This window comes from Neopsephotus bourkii, unplaced genomic scaffold, assembly GCF_033783945.1.
Source record: "Neopsephotus bourkii isolate Nb327-2 ecotype Australia unplaced genomic scaffold, CSIRO-AGI_Nbou_v1 NB_1493, whole genome shotgun sequence".
Lineage (NCBI taxonomy): Eukaryota > Metazoa > Chordata > Aves > Psittaciformes > Psittacidae > Neopsephotus > Neopsephotus bourkii.
In genome coordinates, this window is record NW_026901969.1 from 4991839 (window position 1) to 5010474 (window position 18636).

Sequence of the window (18636 nt, forward strand, 5' to 3'; positions counted from 1 at the left end):
AAGATAAAATCCTGTCACCTTCATTGCCACTTAACATTACTGTACTTTGAGAGCAGGTATTATTTAGTGTGAATAATGACAACAGAATCTCAGCTTGATTTCAGATGTTATTTCCGCATAATTTATTCAAAAGATAAATTCCCTAATGAAAGATACTGGATCCACTTTAAACCAACATTATTTAATCTATAATTACTGCCTCAGGAATACCGTACTAACTGCCATTTATCACTGTCAGTGACTTTTGAATTCCTGCTATAACCACGGTATCCCATTGGGTTTGTTTGTCTCAGAGAACATGATGTATCTAGTTTGGCACGGCCCTAAAAAAGGAGGACAAAACCTGTCATCCCCTAGAAATATATTTCAACATCCTCTATGCGCTTCATCATAGAGGAGAGTAAGCCCATTCACTTCCTCATAGTTATTTCCAATACAACACATTGTATTTTCCATGTGAAGTCTGCAGAAGGTCTTCAGTTCATTAATTCTTTCCTGCCCCTTTCTTTTTTTTCTTATGAGTATCTATTTTCCATCACATTTCTTGCAAAGCTTGGAAAAGAATACAGATGCTTTGGCTCTCAGAGCTACACTGCTGTCAAAAGACCCATGCTCTTCTTTACTAGTAGAATCTAAGATTCCGATTAGGAAGCAAATGTACTTAAGAACATTAATTTGCAATGGTTGAGTATGAGCATTAGGCAAACTGTTAGTTGTGTCTCCTAATCCAGCATCCATTTTAGACAAGAAAAAGCTAGATCTGATTTAATTAATGACTACAATATTTTGATGTCTTTTACTTTATGATGTCTGTTGTTGTACAGTAGAAGACTTTAAAAGCACGTAAAATAAAAATAGGTAACTGGTTACTGGTAAGAAACTTTGTCTCCTCCCACTTTGTGAAGGCACTCCTATTACTGTTCATTACAAGTGGCAAACAAGATCTTCAGGTTTGCTTTTAGCAGGTTCACGTTTCTTTGTGTATTTTGGTTACAAATTCCAGACACAGCAGAGAACAGAAGCCTACATGGAGCCCCACCAGGACCCTAGGACACAGCCCTAATGTCACATGTGCTGACTGCACCATCCTTTAGAGATGGCATACATCATCTCACTCATGCTGTGTACAGCCCAGTACTGTACAGTACAGTATGAGGAAAGACTACAAGGAATATTTTTAGTTGTGTTGGAGATATCAATGTCACTGACTACCACAACCGCAAGACTCTAATTCTGACTGCAGGTGTACATGCAAATGTAGAGCACCCCCAACTCCGTGCATGGAGGCAACCACACCTGAGCCCTTCAAATGTATAGACAATTATCCTAGCACCTCAACCAGCAGTCAGCATGGTGACCTGTCACGAGATCCTCTATTATGTATGAGCAACACTGCAGGAAAACGCTCATGTTTTGTGAGATCAGACAGACAATAGGAACTGTAGACGGATTTTTTTCCTCTTGCTTGAATAGTCTGTATTTATCTCCAGGCAACAGGAGAGAAGGAGAGTACAGAGAGCTTGTACTGTGATCTGAATGTTTAATTCTTCAGACCTTGTCTTGGAAAGGAATGCCATGTAGAATGAAAATCCTTTTTTTTAAAGCTAGAATGAGTTCTGATACACTCAGTCATGCCCTAACTTTCAGAAAACACAAACTCCTTTTTCAGACAGTGAACAAGAGTTGCTACCTTCTAAACTAAGAGTTCTTCAATAGCAAATGAGTTTACTTTATGCCTTTACAAGCCTGCAAAATCTACAAGCAGATTTTCATGCACATACCTGATAGTCCACCGACATCCATCTTCTTCAGATTCTTTGCCTCCAGAATGACGACAGTCAGTTTGCCAGCAGTAGGCACATAACGGAGGGAGAAGCAAATATCACCCAGTTTTTCTTGCTGTGAAAGCAAATAAGGCATGGTGTTACACTTTTGTAGTCTTCTGGTACCTTTTAAAAACGCAGTTTTGAAAGCTCCACAGAAAATGAAGATGATTGCATCTCAAACTCCTACTGTTTAACAAAACATTCAAATGGACAATAGGAGATATCAGACACAAGTTGTCAGCTTAAATCCTTGATAACTTCAAGTCTGTTGCAGCAACTGGAGTCTACAGCAACTACCCTGCATGGAGGCAAATAACAAGATACATGCTGGCTGCAAAATAACCTATACTGCTCAGGATTTCATCCCTGATAGTTGGGGTTTCACAAATACTGTCTGACTTTAAATGAAGTCATGAGTATTTTTTCCCCAGGTTGTGTTTCAGCAGAAATCAATTAACACACATGCATAGACCACTATGGGACAAAACAGTAACGTGGGTGTTTCTCACCACACTTTGTCACAGAAGAAAAAAGTATTAAAAACACAAAGCACAAACCATTCAGCATACATATAAAAAAGACTTGCCTCCTATCTAACGGCGGGGGGAAATAAATAAAAGGGCAGACACAGACCAGGAAAGCACACAGTGCATCCCTCCTCATATCGGTAACAGCTGGAAGGATGTGCTTTTGCCTTCAGCCTTGTAGCCCAACATCAGGGCTCCTGTCAAATGCAACCTTTCACTACTCATTTCTTAGTACATTCCTAACAGCACTGGCAAAGAGGAAAAAGCTGAATTATGTTCAGATTTACAGGAACTTTGTTTTAAAAGGAAGAAAATAGATCTGAACTTACAGACACAAAAGAGAGAATAAGAGGAGAATACTACTTAGAAACAATCACTAGGATGATCCAAGCTGCTTTTCTCATTCCTTTCAGGTACAATGGTATCTCTAGGGAAGTAACAAGGTTGCTTTTGAGACAAGAGTAAGGTTACACTGAACAGTCCAATAAAGCATTTCAGACAGCAATGTTCTCCTTTCAAAGACAGTAGTTCTGGCATGTCTGTTTCCACAATTCATCCTGGCAGTAAAGTACACTCCCGTAAAGATGTATCTCTTTGGTTCTGAATAAACAGGAAGGTTGGTTGCTGAAAAGTTCTGGGGCTGTATCCAAGCTTTTTGTTAAGACACTAGGTAATTTTTTGCAAGAACTATGTATGTTTTCCCCATTCCACAAACGCAAAAAGAATCTGGCAAAATACCAGGTTTGAAGAGCCAACCTGAAAGAGGTGAAGTTAGAACCTTACTTAAAAAGCTGAGGAAGCACTCCTGAGGGCAACTGGCTCACATATTCATTGACGTAGTGGGTATTTCCTAGATAAAAGACAGCCCATGTCCTAACGACTTTACCATCCATGTAAGAGGAACCCAAATACTCCTTTCCAGCTGGGAGCTCGAGCTTCCAAGTCATTTAAGAGAAACTAAATTTCATCCACCAAACCAAGTTTTCAGCATCAGCAGGAGTTCTCTCAATAGCTCTTACGCATAATCACTTCTTATCCAAGTTTGGATAAGCTTCTGCATTATACCCATTTGAAGCATGCATGCCGGATACTCAGCTATACTTCAGAGTTTACATCTTCCTCCTTTACCAAAACGTGTGTGAACTTGTCTTAAGAAGACATCCTTGGGAATGCAGAATCCTTTGTTGTGCCCAACAATGAACAGGCACCGTACATATTATGAATGGTACCATGAAGTTACCTTTCCTTTTAGCTTTAAAAAACTTAAAAGCTGCAACGATAATGCAATACCTATAAAGTGACAGACTCTGAATCGATTATTACAAGTTGGGAATGAGACCCAGGCACTGTAATAGATGGTTTTCACGGAGCTATAAGCTCAGTGATCACCAGCAGTCAGGAAGCATACATAACACACATAGTTAGGAAATGCACAGGGAGAACATAACAAAATAGCTCATGGTTCTAAATGTGTGTATCACATAAAAATGCTGTCAGAATGCACATCTGCCACTATCTTGAAAACTTACAGCGCCCTTCCCACCTCAGAAAGGGTATGGTAGAATTGGGAAAGATTCCAAGAAAAGCAGCAGAAATGATCAAAGATACGACACAGCTTCTGCAGAAGGAACGACTAAGAAGATTAGGACTCAGCAGGCTGCAAAAGGATTGTTGGGAAGCAGCATCTTAGAGATCTCTATCTGACCCAGGAGGGCTATAAGAACAGATCCTAGAATCAGAAAATTTCCATTTTTAACTTGTATCTAACAGAAGGTATCTTTCACAGCATGGACTGCACTGTTGTGGAAGGACTTACTCTTCTTCCCTGTCTGCATATATTGTTATGAACCCCAGTGTAGATTCATATCATGGAAATATGGATTTCAGCTGTGCAATCTGCATAGCTCATGCTTGGCTCTAACTGAGCTTGCAATGGCACAGTGACAGCAAAACATGCTCCTGTTTCCCCAATATTCAGATTTGAAAGTCCATATTGGCCAGGCTAATGGTGAAGTTGATTTATCACTTGCAGCTTGTTCAGAATGGAAGAAATCAATTGCTTATTGATTTGTGTTATCATGATCACAGCTCACCTAGCCACCCAGTGTTCTCCACAGACACAATTACCTGGTATTCTTGGTTTAAATAGCCTGGTTGATTCATGAGGCTCTGAATAAGACTGAAACAGGGTATATTTGAAAGCTTGTTTTAGTACTCCGTCTTAGAGACCTTTGTACTTGCGTATCACCTGATATTTAAGGGCTTTGCACTCACCTCTAAATTCACTAGACAGAGCTTCAGTTGTAGCAGCACAGGAACTTTTATTCCCTTGTATTCATCAGAGATGTACCTCACTGACAGAATATCTAAATACCTATTTTTGAAGGTACTTTCAAATCAATACCATGCTTCTAATTGTCCCTTTGAGTGGATTTTTTTCTTTTTTTATTTTTCTTCCTTTTTTTTTTTTTACTTGTGCTAAGGCTAGAGTGTGTTTAGTAAGCATAAAATAGTGTTAGGATTGTTGTTTCTGATCCGAGTGCTTCAGCAGAGGCTGGAGGAGGCTCTTTAGAAATATGTATGTAAATTCTTCGTGGCAGTTATGCCACTAAGACCACGACCTCTCACCAGCCTTTCTCTATCTGCAATCATGTTATATTTCTGTGCAAATACTGCAATTGTCTACACAGAAGAGTAATTTTATGGGAGAATTTAATGCATTTTAGGCTCTTTTAATGCCAATTTTAGCTGCAGGAAGCTTGGAGAAGAAGCCAGCATCATGTAAACAGCCAGTTTTCCATAGATCACCAGCAAGCCATGAGAAATGCAGCAGATGAGGGGCTCATTCCAGTGAATAACTTGAAGCAAAAAAAAGCAGAAGTGCCTCTTTAAATGCCTACAGAATCACATTTAGTACTTCTTTGTTGCTATTAAAATCTGTATTAGCTGCATTTCTTCAGTATTTCTTGTACTTTTAACATTTTGTGTTTGCATGACTGCCAAAGTTTTCCATTTCTAAGCTTTTTTTTTTTTTTAAATATGTCAGGCAAAATACTCCAAGTGGCAGCATTGAAATGAGGGAACAAAAAGCAATCACTAGAGGTGTGGTTTGCAGGAGATAATTACAAACCCCTACGGGGCTACAAGGTACAGATGAGTGGTTTTGGTGTGGTGATTACCTCCTGGAGGTGCCTTATTGTTATTATTAATTTCTTTCAGTCCTATGTATAGATAATTTATGTTAGTAAATTACTTTGATCTCTGATGGAAACTGTAAGTTAGTGTTAGAAACTTCCAACTGGGAGGTTCACACACATTAACCTATTAATGTATAATGCCTAAACAGCAACCAAAAGACTCTCTCCATCTAAGCAACTTCATAACTTTACTACATTTAAAGAGGATGCAGTGGAGCAGAAGATAAATAACACAGTGCTGCTAACATTTATTCAGCTTATAAAAGGCTATCTGAAGTCCTGTTGAGAACTTGGACTTATTAAAGGTGACTCTAAGCAGCTCCTGCTTGTCTCATTTTTCTTCTTGTATTTGTCAGTAGTCATTTTTGCCTCTACGGTATACTATCCTAATGAGCTTCAGAGAAAAATGCTATTTATGCAGGTTACTCTCATTCACACTGCAGATCTTTAACAGAGATATCCATCTTCTTAATATAAACAAACATTCGCCACATTTTTGTGGAATATATGAGAAAGCTGATCTTTGTAGCTGTCTTGGTAAAACAATACCAAAATAATGAGCCACAGAAACTTATGCTTTTCCTAATTGGAACTATGGCTCCAAAATAGTCAGTGGAGGAAGTATATAAACAGAGAAGTGGGTTTCCAACTTCAATACCTGGTTTTGATTGTGGATATTTGTATAAGGCTGAGAGATACACAACAGGATGTGGTTTATGGGTGACGATCCAAAATACAATTTTTTCACCAATCAATATTTACAGTGGAAACTCATAATGTTCATTGTATAGTTTTTGCACCAACCAAATGTTTTAAAACTCTGCAGGAAGAAAAGGGACGACATAAAGGCAGGTTATAAGGTAAATGAGGAGTCTTTCAGGAAACCCAAGTAAAATTTAATGGCAGAATCTCCAGTCCCAATTCTCACATCCATGGGCTTCAGACATTTCTGAGACAATTGTATTCTGCCTATACACAGAGATCTCAAATCCAACAAATCTCTTTTCTAGGCACACAAACCATAAATACACTAATCTACAAAGGTGTCACAATAGTAACAGTAGCAGAATCACATGGATGCAGAAAGGGATGACATAGACTGGGCACAACTTCAATTAAACTACCACTGCAAATGTGCAGAATTAGCAAACCATACACATAGCTGGGATCTACAACTGGGAAAGTATTGCTTCTCCAGTCACCTAGGACAAATAGAGATCATACTGCGAAAAAGAAATACTTGTTTGTTGGGCTTCCTTTAGAAAAAAAATTAAACCTGAAATTTTATTGCCACAACAGCAGTCTTCAATATTACCAGCTTCCAAGGCATTGCACTTTTGATAAATACATGGTTAAAGAACAAAGAAGAAAATTTCAGACCTGTAATAGGCATAGTCATAAAAGACAATGTTTTATGCTTGTAAATCAGAGACCAGAGGACCTCACAATAGGAAAACAGTTCTGTCAAAATTAGACAAAGGAGTGGGAAGAGAGCAAGAAGCTCCTAAAACTCAGTTTGCAAAAATAGGCTAAAAATAGATGGTGCAGCAGGGAAAGATAAGGAAGAACCAGAAAGAGAAAGAAAAGCTGGAACTATTGTGTCCCATTATTATAGCACTTCTGGCAACTATCACGTGATTACGTCTCCACACCAAGTACCACTGTACCCCCCAAAGTCTATGAACTACTTTTGGAACAAAGTACTGGGAGCAAACAGGACAGACAGAGCTCTTCCTAGCAATTTCAATCAAAAGGTTGATTACAGAAGTAGCTATTACAGACTTTCAAAATGTTAACTATAAACCCAGTCAATATAAAGCTAAGGACTTTAACAACCAAGCCATTAATCTGACAAGCAGAATAATTCCTTTGCTGTCTAAAAGTATTTAATGCCCATGAACAGAGCAGCCACACTGTTATACAGCTAGCAGTAAAGAGGTTCTAAATGCTTCTGGAGAGAAGGAAGAACCTTCTTCATGATTATACCTACTGTGATTCTGAAGAAAATATTTTAAACCAATAGAATATGAACAGACAAGTTCACTCCTACTGCATGTTTCTTTATTCATAAGAATAATCCACTTGTTTTACAAAATGGAAATACAGAGTGTCTGTGATCGTCTCTTCTGTTTGCTTTTACTAACATTACTTCAGAAGTGTATTCATTGGTTATACCCTCTCCAAATGTGCAAACTTGGCCATAAAAGGAAGCTCCTGTTAATGTAAAGTGTTGGGTTACAAGCCACATAATAAGTAAATTAAGAAGCAAAGCAAACTGAAATAGGTTACAGCAGGAGATCTCAGAAGAAACAGAGGGTTTTGGAGGCAAAGATCCAGAAAGCTCATTTTGGATGCCATAAAAAAGGGACTAGCAGTGACAACAGGCTTAAGAAGAGATGGAAAGGGGACTGGCACTGGGTGAACAGAGAACAGAAACAGAAGCAAAGGTCCATGTGTTCATTTTTAAAAGGGATTAGTTCTAGGGCAGACAGGGAGCTATCTTTCAAATGAAGAGAATTTATTAAAGGTATCAAGAGGTGGTATCTGTCAGGATGCAGTCACAGTATAAAGTAGGAGTGAGGAAAAGCCAAAAGAAATGGTTTAATTGCACATCCCTTTTGACCGATTTCCCTACTACAATCCTACTCTCTGACTCCTTTGTGATACAACTCTGTATGCCAGCACTACTTTTTACTTTTGCTTAAAGGGAACAGACGTAGCAGGATCTTCCTGTTGAAATAAAAATCTGTTATTTTCTTTTTCTCCCCCCCCATCCCTCTGAACGGCACTACTTGACATAGATATTCTTCAAAAATCTGTCTTCTTATTGCAATATATAGAGAGAAATGTAGTAAATCACATTTCTTTTTACTGCCCTAATTATGTAATGCTCTCCAACACAATGGTAAATGGGACTTGAAAGTAAATTGGCAGTATTTTGAACCAGTCTGTTATTAAAAACTTAACAAGTCAGGTTTTGTCAGCTTCCTCCTTTGAGTCCTTTTCATTACATTTTTAACTGTTTAGAGAAAGCATTTCTATTACTGCTTTCTAAAAAGCAGAGGACATGGAAAAAGACCATTGTTGTTATTAGTAGAAAATGACACTTCACAGTCATCAGCTTAAAAGCATTACAATCAGCTGCCTCTTGCAAAATGAGAAACGCTGTGGCTGAAGGCACTTGAAATCAAAGATTAGCAGAAATGCACTCTTGGATTTCCAGACAAGAGACTATGCTAGCAAACATACCAAGTTCTTAATTAAACAAGAAAATGAATTTCTGAAATAAATGAGAAAGGAAGGAATGAATTAAAAGAAATATACATGCCTGGTTTTCTGTAATTCTGCCTACCCACAAATGCTTGCAGCTGGCTGTTCTGCTTTAATGAGTGCATCTTGCTCTGTTTTGCCACTTGGCTTCTCCTCAGCTCCTGCCCGATCATATTTCGAAATGTCACTCACATTTATACAGGCCAGTGCACAAACCAAAATTAATTTAACTGAATGGCACATTAATATTATTACTTTTGACAGCATGGAAAACTTATTAACCGTAGCATTGTCACAAGGCTAGTCTTCTAGTGAGTAGCCCCAGTACAACATTGAGAGGAAATGCAATACACTCGAAAGAATTCTCTTTTTTTTTTTTTTTTTTTTGCTTATCAGAAACCATGAGAAGTCAAATTATGAAGCTTTTCCATAATTACTAGAGTATTTTATCTGCATTGCAGTCACTCTACAGAAAGTCATTCTCCTGTGATAGGGTACAGGATGGCACAATACAATACCCTTACTTGATGTGAAAACATAGTAAGTATGGGAGCCTTAATGCTTAGTTAATGTAGTTTCTACCACTAAGGTGTCTTAGTTTCAAAAAGCAACTGACTCCAAAGTTTGAGACTGGAATTGCAGCATATATCAGAAAACATACAGGATTGGTAGGCAGCAAAGAACAGTAACTAAAAATCAAATCACTTAGTGATTCCTTACTTGTAAGATGTACCACTGAATGTGGTACTGTATTAAAAACCTGGCATGAACAGAGTCCTTGCTACAATGACCATCCATTATTGCTTAATGAAAGCCAGAACAGATTAAACAAATCAGTGGGTGGGAATGGTTGGCATAACAGCTGCTGAAATGCAGCAACTCCACTGAAAGACTATGAGGTGAATTCAGTGCCTCCATTACTGAAGCCATGCAGTATATTTCTATTTGTTCTGCAAGAGCCACAAAGGGAAACTCAGAGAAATTTATGGGTTAACTTTGTAGCCAGCTATCTCCTTCCCTTTCCTCTGTAACAAGACAAAAAGAACTTGTACCTTGTACCAGTGCCAGATACCTTATATATAAATGGCTTTTTCTTCAGTGACACTAGCACAGCCTGATTCACTCAACTCCTGCAGATAGATGTCCTCCTTTCTCTTGTTTCTCAGTGCTGCAAAACCAGTCCAGCTTTCATGTTCCTCCATCATATCCCCCAGCTCCCTTCCACAACCCCAGTTACAAACCCCACACAGTACAGCAGCCTCCTTCAGAATGTCCTAAATTGGCAATTAAGCAAAAGGCAGTATATGACATTGTTGTTTTAAAACTAGAGACCTGCTGGTTAGCTAAAGGCAGGCCAGCAGAACACATGAGGATCCGGCATGTGCTTAAGGGTTTCCACTGAACAGGGCAAGAATGTGAGTATCTATCCCCTTTAAGGCAGCACTCTCCATTAAATTTACAGGAACCTTCTTACCATGCTCCTCAGCTTCCAGGGCAGCATACAACACAATTCTGTGTGAAAACCATCTCATACCTTTATTTTCACAAGAAGACAACTTCTTGTGAAAGAGGCAGATCAAAATCCTCACTGCACAGCAACCACTGTGATGGCCTGGAAAAAACTGAAGACAAGGGGACTGACTGCACAGCAAAATGAAAAGGAACTGGATTTGCTAATGGGAAAATCACAGACAGCTGATGTAAGTTAACAGTTGACAGATGAAGTCTTGTAACAAGACAGTTCTTCACCTGTAATTCATCAAGATGAAGAAGACTTTCCTTCATGTATAATTTCACACAAGTCAATGTCACCTTTTATTTCTATCCACCGTTTCTGTGCTACAAGCACAGGCAAGATTTGAAATCCATTTCCATATCATTGTTCTCCATTTGGAAAGTCTTTTATATTGTCCTCTTTTACTAATTTGTGTACTGGAGATTCTTCCGGAGTATCAAAACTGCCTAAAAATAATGAGATGGGGTAAAGGATATGCAGCTGGAAAAGCGGCAAGCTGAAAACCCTCAGAAAAAGCTCAGAGCCACTCTTGTTCTAGTGCTTCCTAGTTTCAGGAGAGTCAGAAATATGTAAAGCACTCTATCAGATAATTTCAGTACTTTTGTCTTTGGTTGCAGTTGAAATGAACAAGCTAATACATGCCTCCCTCTGCAATACCCTGCACTATAAGTTTTCAATTCAGCTCATTAAACATTTGTGCTCAGCTCAAGAAGAACTCATCTAACTTGTGTTATGTATTGAAATCTAACTTTTCCTTACCAGGCTCTTATCAACTTCTTAAACTAAGAATTCAAAAATCTATTTTTATGAAACTACTGAAACATATTCAAGCTTTTAGATATATACAAACTAGCAAAGCCCTCTTTTATTACTCCACTTCCTTCCAAAGTGAAGGCTATTTCACTTTGAAAAATACTCTTAAGACATTCTTTGGGAAGACAAGACAGCTTATCAAAGGTCACCATAGCAATCAGTACCACACACTGAATTTCATTAATCTCTTCAGTATAAAGGAAGAGGTCACTGCAGTCATCTGTAACAATCTACGAAAGTAGACTGCACTTATCATGAGATCTCTGGCTCAATGATGTTCATTTTTAATAAATCTTAGACCCCAAGGGAAATTCCAGGAGACTGGAACAGTGCTAATGTTATGCCCATCTTATTAAAAAAAGGCCAAATGGGATGAAGGCTGTACCTATCAGACATTTGCCATCTATCAGACTGAGAGGAAACAAAAGAAGAACTCACAAAAGTTTGTATTGATGTTGATTTAAAGGATATGAAATACAATTACGGTGAAGTCACATGGTTTTATGTAAAACAGGTCTTTTCAACTAAAATCAGATTCACTTTTTAATGACATTGTAAATTTGATCAATGAAGGAAAACAGAAAAATATTTCTATTTTTCTGTTCAAGGTCTGCTTCTGTTTTTATAGATCCAGAAGACATTTGTGCTGAGAAAGTAAGCAGGTGATACAAAAATTACCATAATGGTAAATAATAATGCAACAGGTTGGTCAGAGAGAAAGTGCTAAATCACTTTGCTGCAACCAGTCACACAGAGTACATCTTCATATAGCCTAAAGCAAAAATTCTATATTCTAAGACAAAGACTTCAAGACTATTTCAAGTATCTCCTCATCAAGACATATATTTTACAAGGCAGTGTTTCCTGCTGAGGATTTAGGGTCATAAGCTACAGGGTATAGAGCATGAACTGCTAGTGTCATGCTGCACAAAACATTCAGTAGTAGAAGCGAGCAGAAGTAGCTGGTGACTTTGCCTGTCTTGCAAAGATGTAAAGTATACTGCACATAGTTCTTCTGTAAATCTATTTTTTTAAGATGCTGAAAACTACAAAGGAGGTAAAAAGATGCAAGTCCTATTGGAAATAATGGAGAAGAAGCCTGATTGTAAAAAAACATAGAAGATTAATTTCTAAAGCTTTCTGAAAAGAGGATCAGAAGTTACTTGATTGTGCTGTGTAAGTACTGTAGAGAAGAGGAAGCATGGTGTATTAAATGGCTTGAATCTACTGGAGAAGGCCATAACAAGAATCGATGATTTGGAGTAGAATCCAGTAACATTCAAATCACAAATAAAGTACACATTTTTAACAGAGTAACTGCTGAAGTTATAAGGGATGTGTTATTTTCTCCATCTACTGATGTCTTAAAATCAGTAACTTGCAAACTCTTTGGGTTTGAAGACCTTCTAAGAGTTTTCTAGGTGAGGTACAAAGCTGCCTGTAATGAATGATTGTCTACTGCCAGCAGCCTCCTCTTTGTATCCTTTGTCATTAAGGTCTCACACAAAATTTTCCAGTGAATTTCCACAAAATTCTGATTAGATGGCATTAAAATGTCATGGGAGACTTGGTTTTGGTGAATTTATACTAAAACCATGCAGGATAATACTGAAAGTCAGGATGCCATGAGGAAATCTGAGCTTTCAGAGTTTGCAGTCTATGGCCATGCAGCCAGGACAAGATGCCATGGGCTGAGAATCAGAGGGTTTCTAGCTCCTTGCTCTAAAATCAAGCAAGATCTAACTTTCAAGCTTGTTAGGGGTTTCCTTATGCCACCTTTCTCCCAACTCGGCACAGAGGGAACACTACTGTCTCCTGGATGCTGCCTGTTCTCTGGACAGAGTTTCATTACAGGAGGCTCTTTAAAATGTTCCCTGAAGACAAAGGACTCCTCCAGATTTAGGGCAGACTACCTCACCTCAGTTAGAAAAATACTCAATTTGATAGGATACATCAAGAAATAGAAAATATCAAGTAATATTTCTATTTTTTGATAGGAAATAGAAGTATTTCTAAACAAAACAAAGGTTTTGAAATGGGACTTCTTACCCCAGAAAGAAAAACTTAATGTTAGCTAGTCTAAGTTCAATGCAAATAAAACAGATCAGATTTGAAAAGCTGTCACCCTCAGTGAGTTGTAAGAGCTCATTTAGCAGTGCCTTCTGCCAACAAACTTAAGAAATCCATGAAAAGGGGGGCTAAAAAGACTAAGTGGCATGTCCCAATGTTTATACACATTGTGCTTGAAGGCTGATTAACAGCTAGTTTTCATGAGAAGGAACATATAAACAGGAAAGTTTCAGAGCCTTAAATTCTTACATAGTGCGACTGGTGTTTGTGCTCATGGAAACTTACACCAATTGTAGAATTCTACAGCTGAAATCCAAGCAGGAAGCCAGTACTCTCTAGTCATTCTGGAACATACGATCGCTGCAGCACATCTACAAACTGGTCTTGTTTACTATAATCATATGTTGGAAAATATTAATTTTTGATTGTATATTTTTTAATCATAGAAGATGTATCTTTCAATACACAAAATGTGCATATTTTTCCTTTAGGCTGATGGATAAAACTAAAAGCATGTTGCTCTCCACTAAGAAAATGCCCAACAGTTTAGTATCACAGACAAACATTCTAAAGAAATAATCATGTCATTTAAGAGATTTTATATGGCTTAAAGATTTAAAGGGAATGTAGAGAAGTATGATTCTGTATCTAGAGGAACATCACCATTTACTATATCAAGTTGCAATGAGACAAATTGGTCCTCATTGTAAAAAAAAACAAGAAGAGGGAAGCATGCACATATTTAGATGGCACTGGTAAGTACAAATGTTTTTTGGAGGGCTTTAATGCATTATAAAAACAAGTTAATGTTTAAGAATGATATAAAAAGAAAATGCAGGGATGGAAATCTACTATGAGAAGAAAAGTAACAGGTTAGAGATGTGCTGTGGAACAACTGCCGCTCTTACTTTGTGTCACGGACCTGTAATACTTGTACCTATTTTCTGTACAATAAGTAGGAGCAAAAAAATCAGAGTAATCAAAATTAATTCAAATGACCCACATTTCCTGTAAAACTTGCTCGCTGTAAAACATCACAGAAAATTAATGTTTGGCCTGACTGATTAATGTGAATGCCTGAATGAGTAAAAAGACTTTCAGCATAATCTTCTGCTATCTAATTCTGGGCTGGGCATTAACAGACAGGGGATGTCAGCTGCAGATCTTGGGGCACTCACATGAAGATGAGCTGCTGCCGGTTTTGAAGGCTGAGATGGATTTACCAGAGAACTTCCTGTTAATTTTCACAGTTACTGAAGAAGATATGCAAAACCAAAGATAAAATAACTGGATTCCAGAAAGCCTAGGCATTTCTGCTCCATACTCAGGTCTACATGTTATATGTGCAAATACAGAGTAAGAACATTCTGAGAAGTGAGGAGAGGGAGTGATTCACAAAAGTCAACACAATATGGTCAACACAAATACTAAAAAGCGAAAGGAACTTTAGACTGGAGGCTAAAAACTGTAACTTAATAATTAACTGACTCAGATATATAGTATGATGATAGAAGCTAAAAAAAGAAAACCCCCAGAACTAAAAGAGTAAGAAACTGGGAGATCAGTCAACATTTTATGATTTTCTCCCTTTGTGTGGCCAGTGCTATGAAAATCTGGAGAGACAGAGAGAGAGAGGAGAGAAATGGTCTAATTTTTAGACAGTAGCACCATTCTGGGAGTAAAATTCCTTGCTATTGGCATTCTAGATGCAGAGAGGTTAGAAAAATTTGAATTGTATAGCCCAAGCGTTATAAATGTTCATGCTGAGATAAGTACAGAAAAGCATCTGCATCTATCTTGTTAATCTCTTTAAATCTTAGGTGGATATAGCTACCTATAAACATCCAATAATATTAATATTTGCTCTGATCTGTGTGATTGAAAGTGAAATACTAGCCACAATTAGGCCTTCAAAAAGAACTGTGTGTATGCTGTAGACTGCAAGATCTTAAAAACTGGAAATGTCACCTCTCCATTAACTTACAAGAGAAGAACACAGGAAATCCAGAAACAGAGATGCTCTGTGAAACGTTTTTTTCCTGCAAGTTATTATTTTGTACAACAGCATCCTGCCCAGACTGAATTAGACACAAACAAGAGAAAAAGGCTGTGCTATTTCACAGGTTTTTAGAATCTAATTTAAATCATCATGTTTCTCTAGTCAGGATGATAACAGTCACACAGTAAGCTGCAGAAGACCATGGAAAAGAAAGAGGAAAGAAGTACAGGGTTAATTGCACTGAAACCATTCAGCTGCATCACCTGTAACACACCACCAAACGTATCAGTCAATGTAAGGAGTTTCTTTGGCCCTTGGTGGAAGGCTGAGTTTCATGACACTTTTGAACAGGTAACTGCAGGAATGAGCTATCACTGTCTGCCATCCATTAAGCCTAGAAACAAGACCTGGTAATACATCCAAAATTCATGTACTCTACCTTTTAAAATATTAGCATAAAAAATTAAAAGCCTACGACCCAAAGTAAAAATACATTATGTTCTAGATTCCAACTGTGATTTCTCTAAAAGAAAGGTATTTGGCACTAATTCCTGTCACATGTATAACATAGAGTGCTTCAAATGCCAGTTAAGCTCATTGTTGAACTATACTGAAACACAACAGGCTCTGAAAAGAGGTTAAATGGTTACTATGGTAATCCCCGACATGGTCTAAATTGGTGTTTAAGAGCTGACAGAGGAAAAAAATGAAGAAAATGGCTAATCCCTTTCTTTCTCCAACCACTGTTCTTAAATTTTTATCCTTTTCAAAAAATACATCCTTTTCTGATGCTTCTGTAAACCAAGATCTTTTAGTTCTACTTGGAGTGGGCACAACAAAGTGAGGAGACCAGAGAGGCAAACTATTCTTCAGCCTTTTAGTGCATAAGCTGTTTTCTTCTTTGTGAGAGCTGCTCTTTCCTTCTGACTGTTAAAACGCTGGTGTCTGCTCTGAAGGTCCTTCTAATGACACTTATTATGGATTATTTTGATACAGCTATCTCACAGCTTCCTTTAGCTCATGATCCTGGTTTGTAACAGCAATCAGATAACAATTTTTGTCACTGTTGGTTTGCAAAGAGAGGGGAGAAAGTGAAATAGGTATTACGCTAGACTACTGCAAAACTTCTGCCTAGAATCCCAGTGAGAAATATAATTTCTGCCTTTGGATAACACATTCACTGATGATATCATCACAAAAATAAGTAAGTATGCCAGAGTCTGGGTGGAGAACAATTTAGAAAAATTTCATATATAGCATGTTCTGTGGCCCTTGCACACTCATCAGCTGATCCTGAAGATGCATTTGCTATCCCTCCATATTACAGAGTTTTATAACTGCAAGTACTCCAAGATTATGGCTGTATTCCCTGGAATTCTTTCTGTAGCTTCTATCCAAAACATCTCTTTGTACTGCAGCTTTAGGGCCTTCCACTGGGAATATACTTTAACCCATGCAAATGATACATCAGCTATCTGACTGAATCACTTGCAGTTACATGGAAAATACTTCCAGTATCTAAGTGATATAAATTCTGCTTAAGCCTTCTTAGGAAGTCTAAGATGATTTTGATCCCTCTCAGCGTCTTTCTCAGAAACCTTTAAATTAAAAACACCATTCAGAACATTGCTTTCCAAATGCCACTGTGTGTTTTGCATCCAAATCCAGTATTTTGAACTCCTCTCTTAAGCATTGCAAAATATCCTATACTTCAGCAATAACCCCACACACAATATCAATAAGAGGCAGAGGTGAGGAATTCCTTCAGCCTTACAACTTTCTACAAGATCTGTAAGAATATAAATTATGTCTTGTCTAGAATAAACATTAGTATAATTATTATTATTTCTTGTATCATAAAATCATAGAATAGTTAGGGTTGGAAAGGACCTTAAGATCATCTACTTCCAACCCCCTGCCATGGGCAGGGACACCTCACACTAAACCATGTCACCCAAGGCTCTGTCCAATCTGGCCTTAAACACTGCCAGGGATGGAGCATTCACAATTTCCTTGGGCAACTCATTCCAGTGTCTCACCATCCTCACAATAAAAAACTTCTTCCTTATATCCAATGTAAACTTCCTCTGTTTAAGTTTTAAGCCATTACCCCTTGTCCTATCACTACGGTCCCTAACGAATAGTCCCTCCCCAGCATCCTTATAGGCCCCCTTCAGATACTGGAAGGCTGCTATGAGGTCTCCACGCAGCCTTCTCTTCTCCAGGCTGAACAGCCCCAACTTTCTCAGCCTGTCTTCATATGGGAGGTACTCCAGTCCCGTGATCATCCTTGTGGCCTCCTCTGGACTTGTTCCAACAGTTCCATGTCCTTTTTATGCTGAGGACACCAGAACTGCACACAATACTCCAAGTGAGGTCTCACGAGAGCAGAGTAGAAGGGCAGGATCACCTCCTTGCTGGTCATGCTCCTTTTCATGCAGCCCACGATACGGTTGGCTTTCTGGGTTGTGAGCCTACACTGAAGCCGGCTCATGTTCATTTTCTCATCAACCAACACCCTCAAGTCCTTCTCCGCAGGGCTACTCTGAATCTCTTCTCTGCCCAGCCTGTAGCTGTGCTTGGGATTGCTCCGACCCAGGTGTAGGACCTTGCACTTGGCATGCTTAAACTTCATGAGGTTGGCATCAGACCACCTCACAAGCGTGTCAAGGTCCCCCTGGATGGCATTCCTTCCCTCCAGTGTATCAACTGAACCACACAGCTTGGTGTCATCAGCAAACTTGCTGAGGGCGCACTCAATCCCACTGTCCATGTCAGTGACAAAGATGTTAAACAAGACCAGTCACAACACTGATCCCTGAGGGACACCAAACGTTACTGGTCTCCAGCGGGACATTGAGCCATTGACCAGAAGTCTTTGCATGCGACCATCTAGCCAGTTCTTTATCCACTGAGTGGTCCATCTATCAAATTGATGTCTCTCCAATTTAGAGACAAGGATGTCAGGTGGGACACTGTCCAACGCTTTGCATAAGTCCAGGTAGATGACATCAACTGCTCTACCGCTGTCCATCACTTCTGTACCTCCATTATAGAAGGCCACCAAATTGGTCAGGCAGGATTTCCCCTTAGTGAAGCCATGCTGGCTGTCACCAAGCACCTTGTTGTTTTCCATGTGCCTTAGCATGCCTTCCAGGACAATCTGCTCCAAGATTTTGCCAGGCACGGAGGTGAGACTGACTGGTCTGTAGCTCCCTGGGTCATCCATTTTCCACTTCTTGAAAATAGAGATTATATTTCCCTTTTTCCAGTTGTGGGGAACTTCACCTGAACACCACGATTTTTCAAATATGATGGACAAGTATGTATGGATCATTCGATCCTTAGGACCAAGGACAGAATCTACTTTGTCAGCAGAATTTAACCCCAAGACACCCTTCCACACTTGAAACACAAG

General features: G+C 38.7%; 1 protein-coding gene across 4 annotated transcripts in view; it reads right to left on the reverse strand.

The window, feature by feature from the left end:
* Nucleotides 1–18636, reverse strand: part of SYT1 (synaptotagmin 1) — a 352054-nt gene that overhangs the window by 49997 nt on the left and 283421 nt on the right. For all 4 annotated transcript variants that reach the window (XM_061369381.1, XM_061369379.1, XM_061369378.1 and 1 more), the window contains one exon: nt 1782–1899. In XM_061369381.1, coding sequence (XP_061225365.1) covers nt 1782–1899 — 118 coding nt within the window. The remainder of the gene's footprint in view (nt 1–1781; nt 1900–18636) is intronic.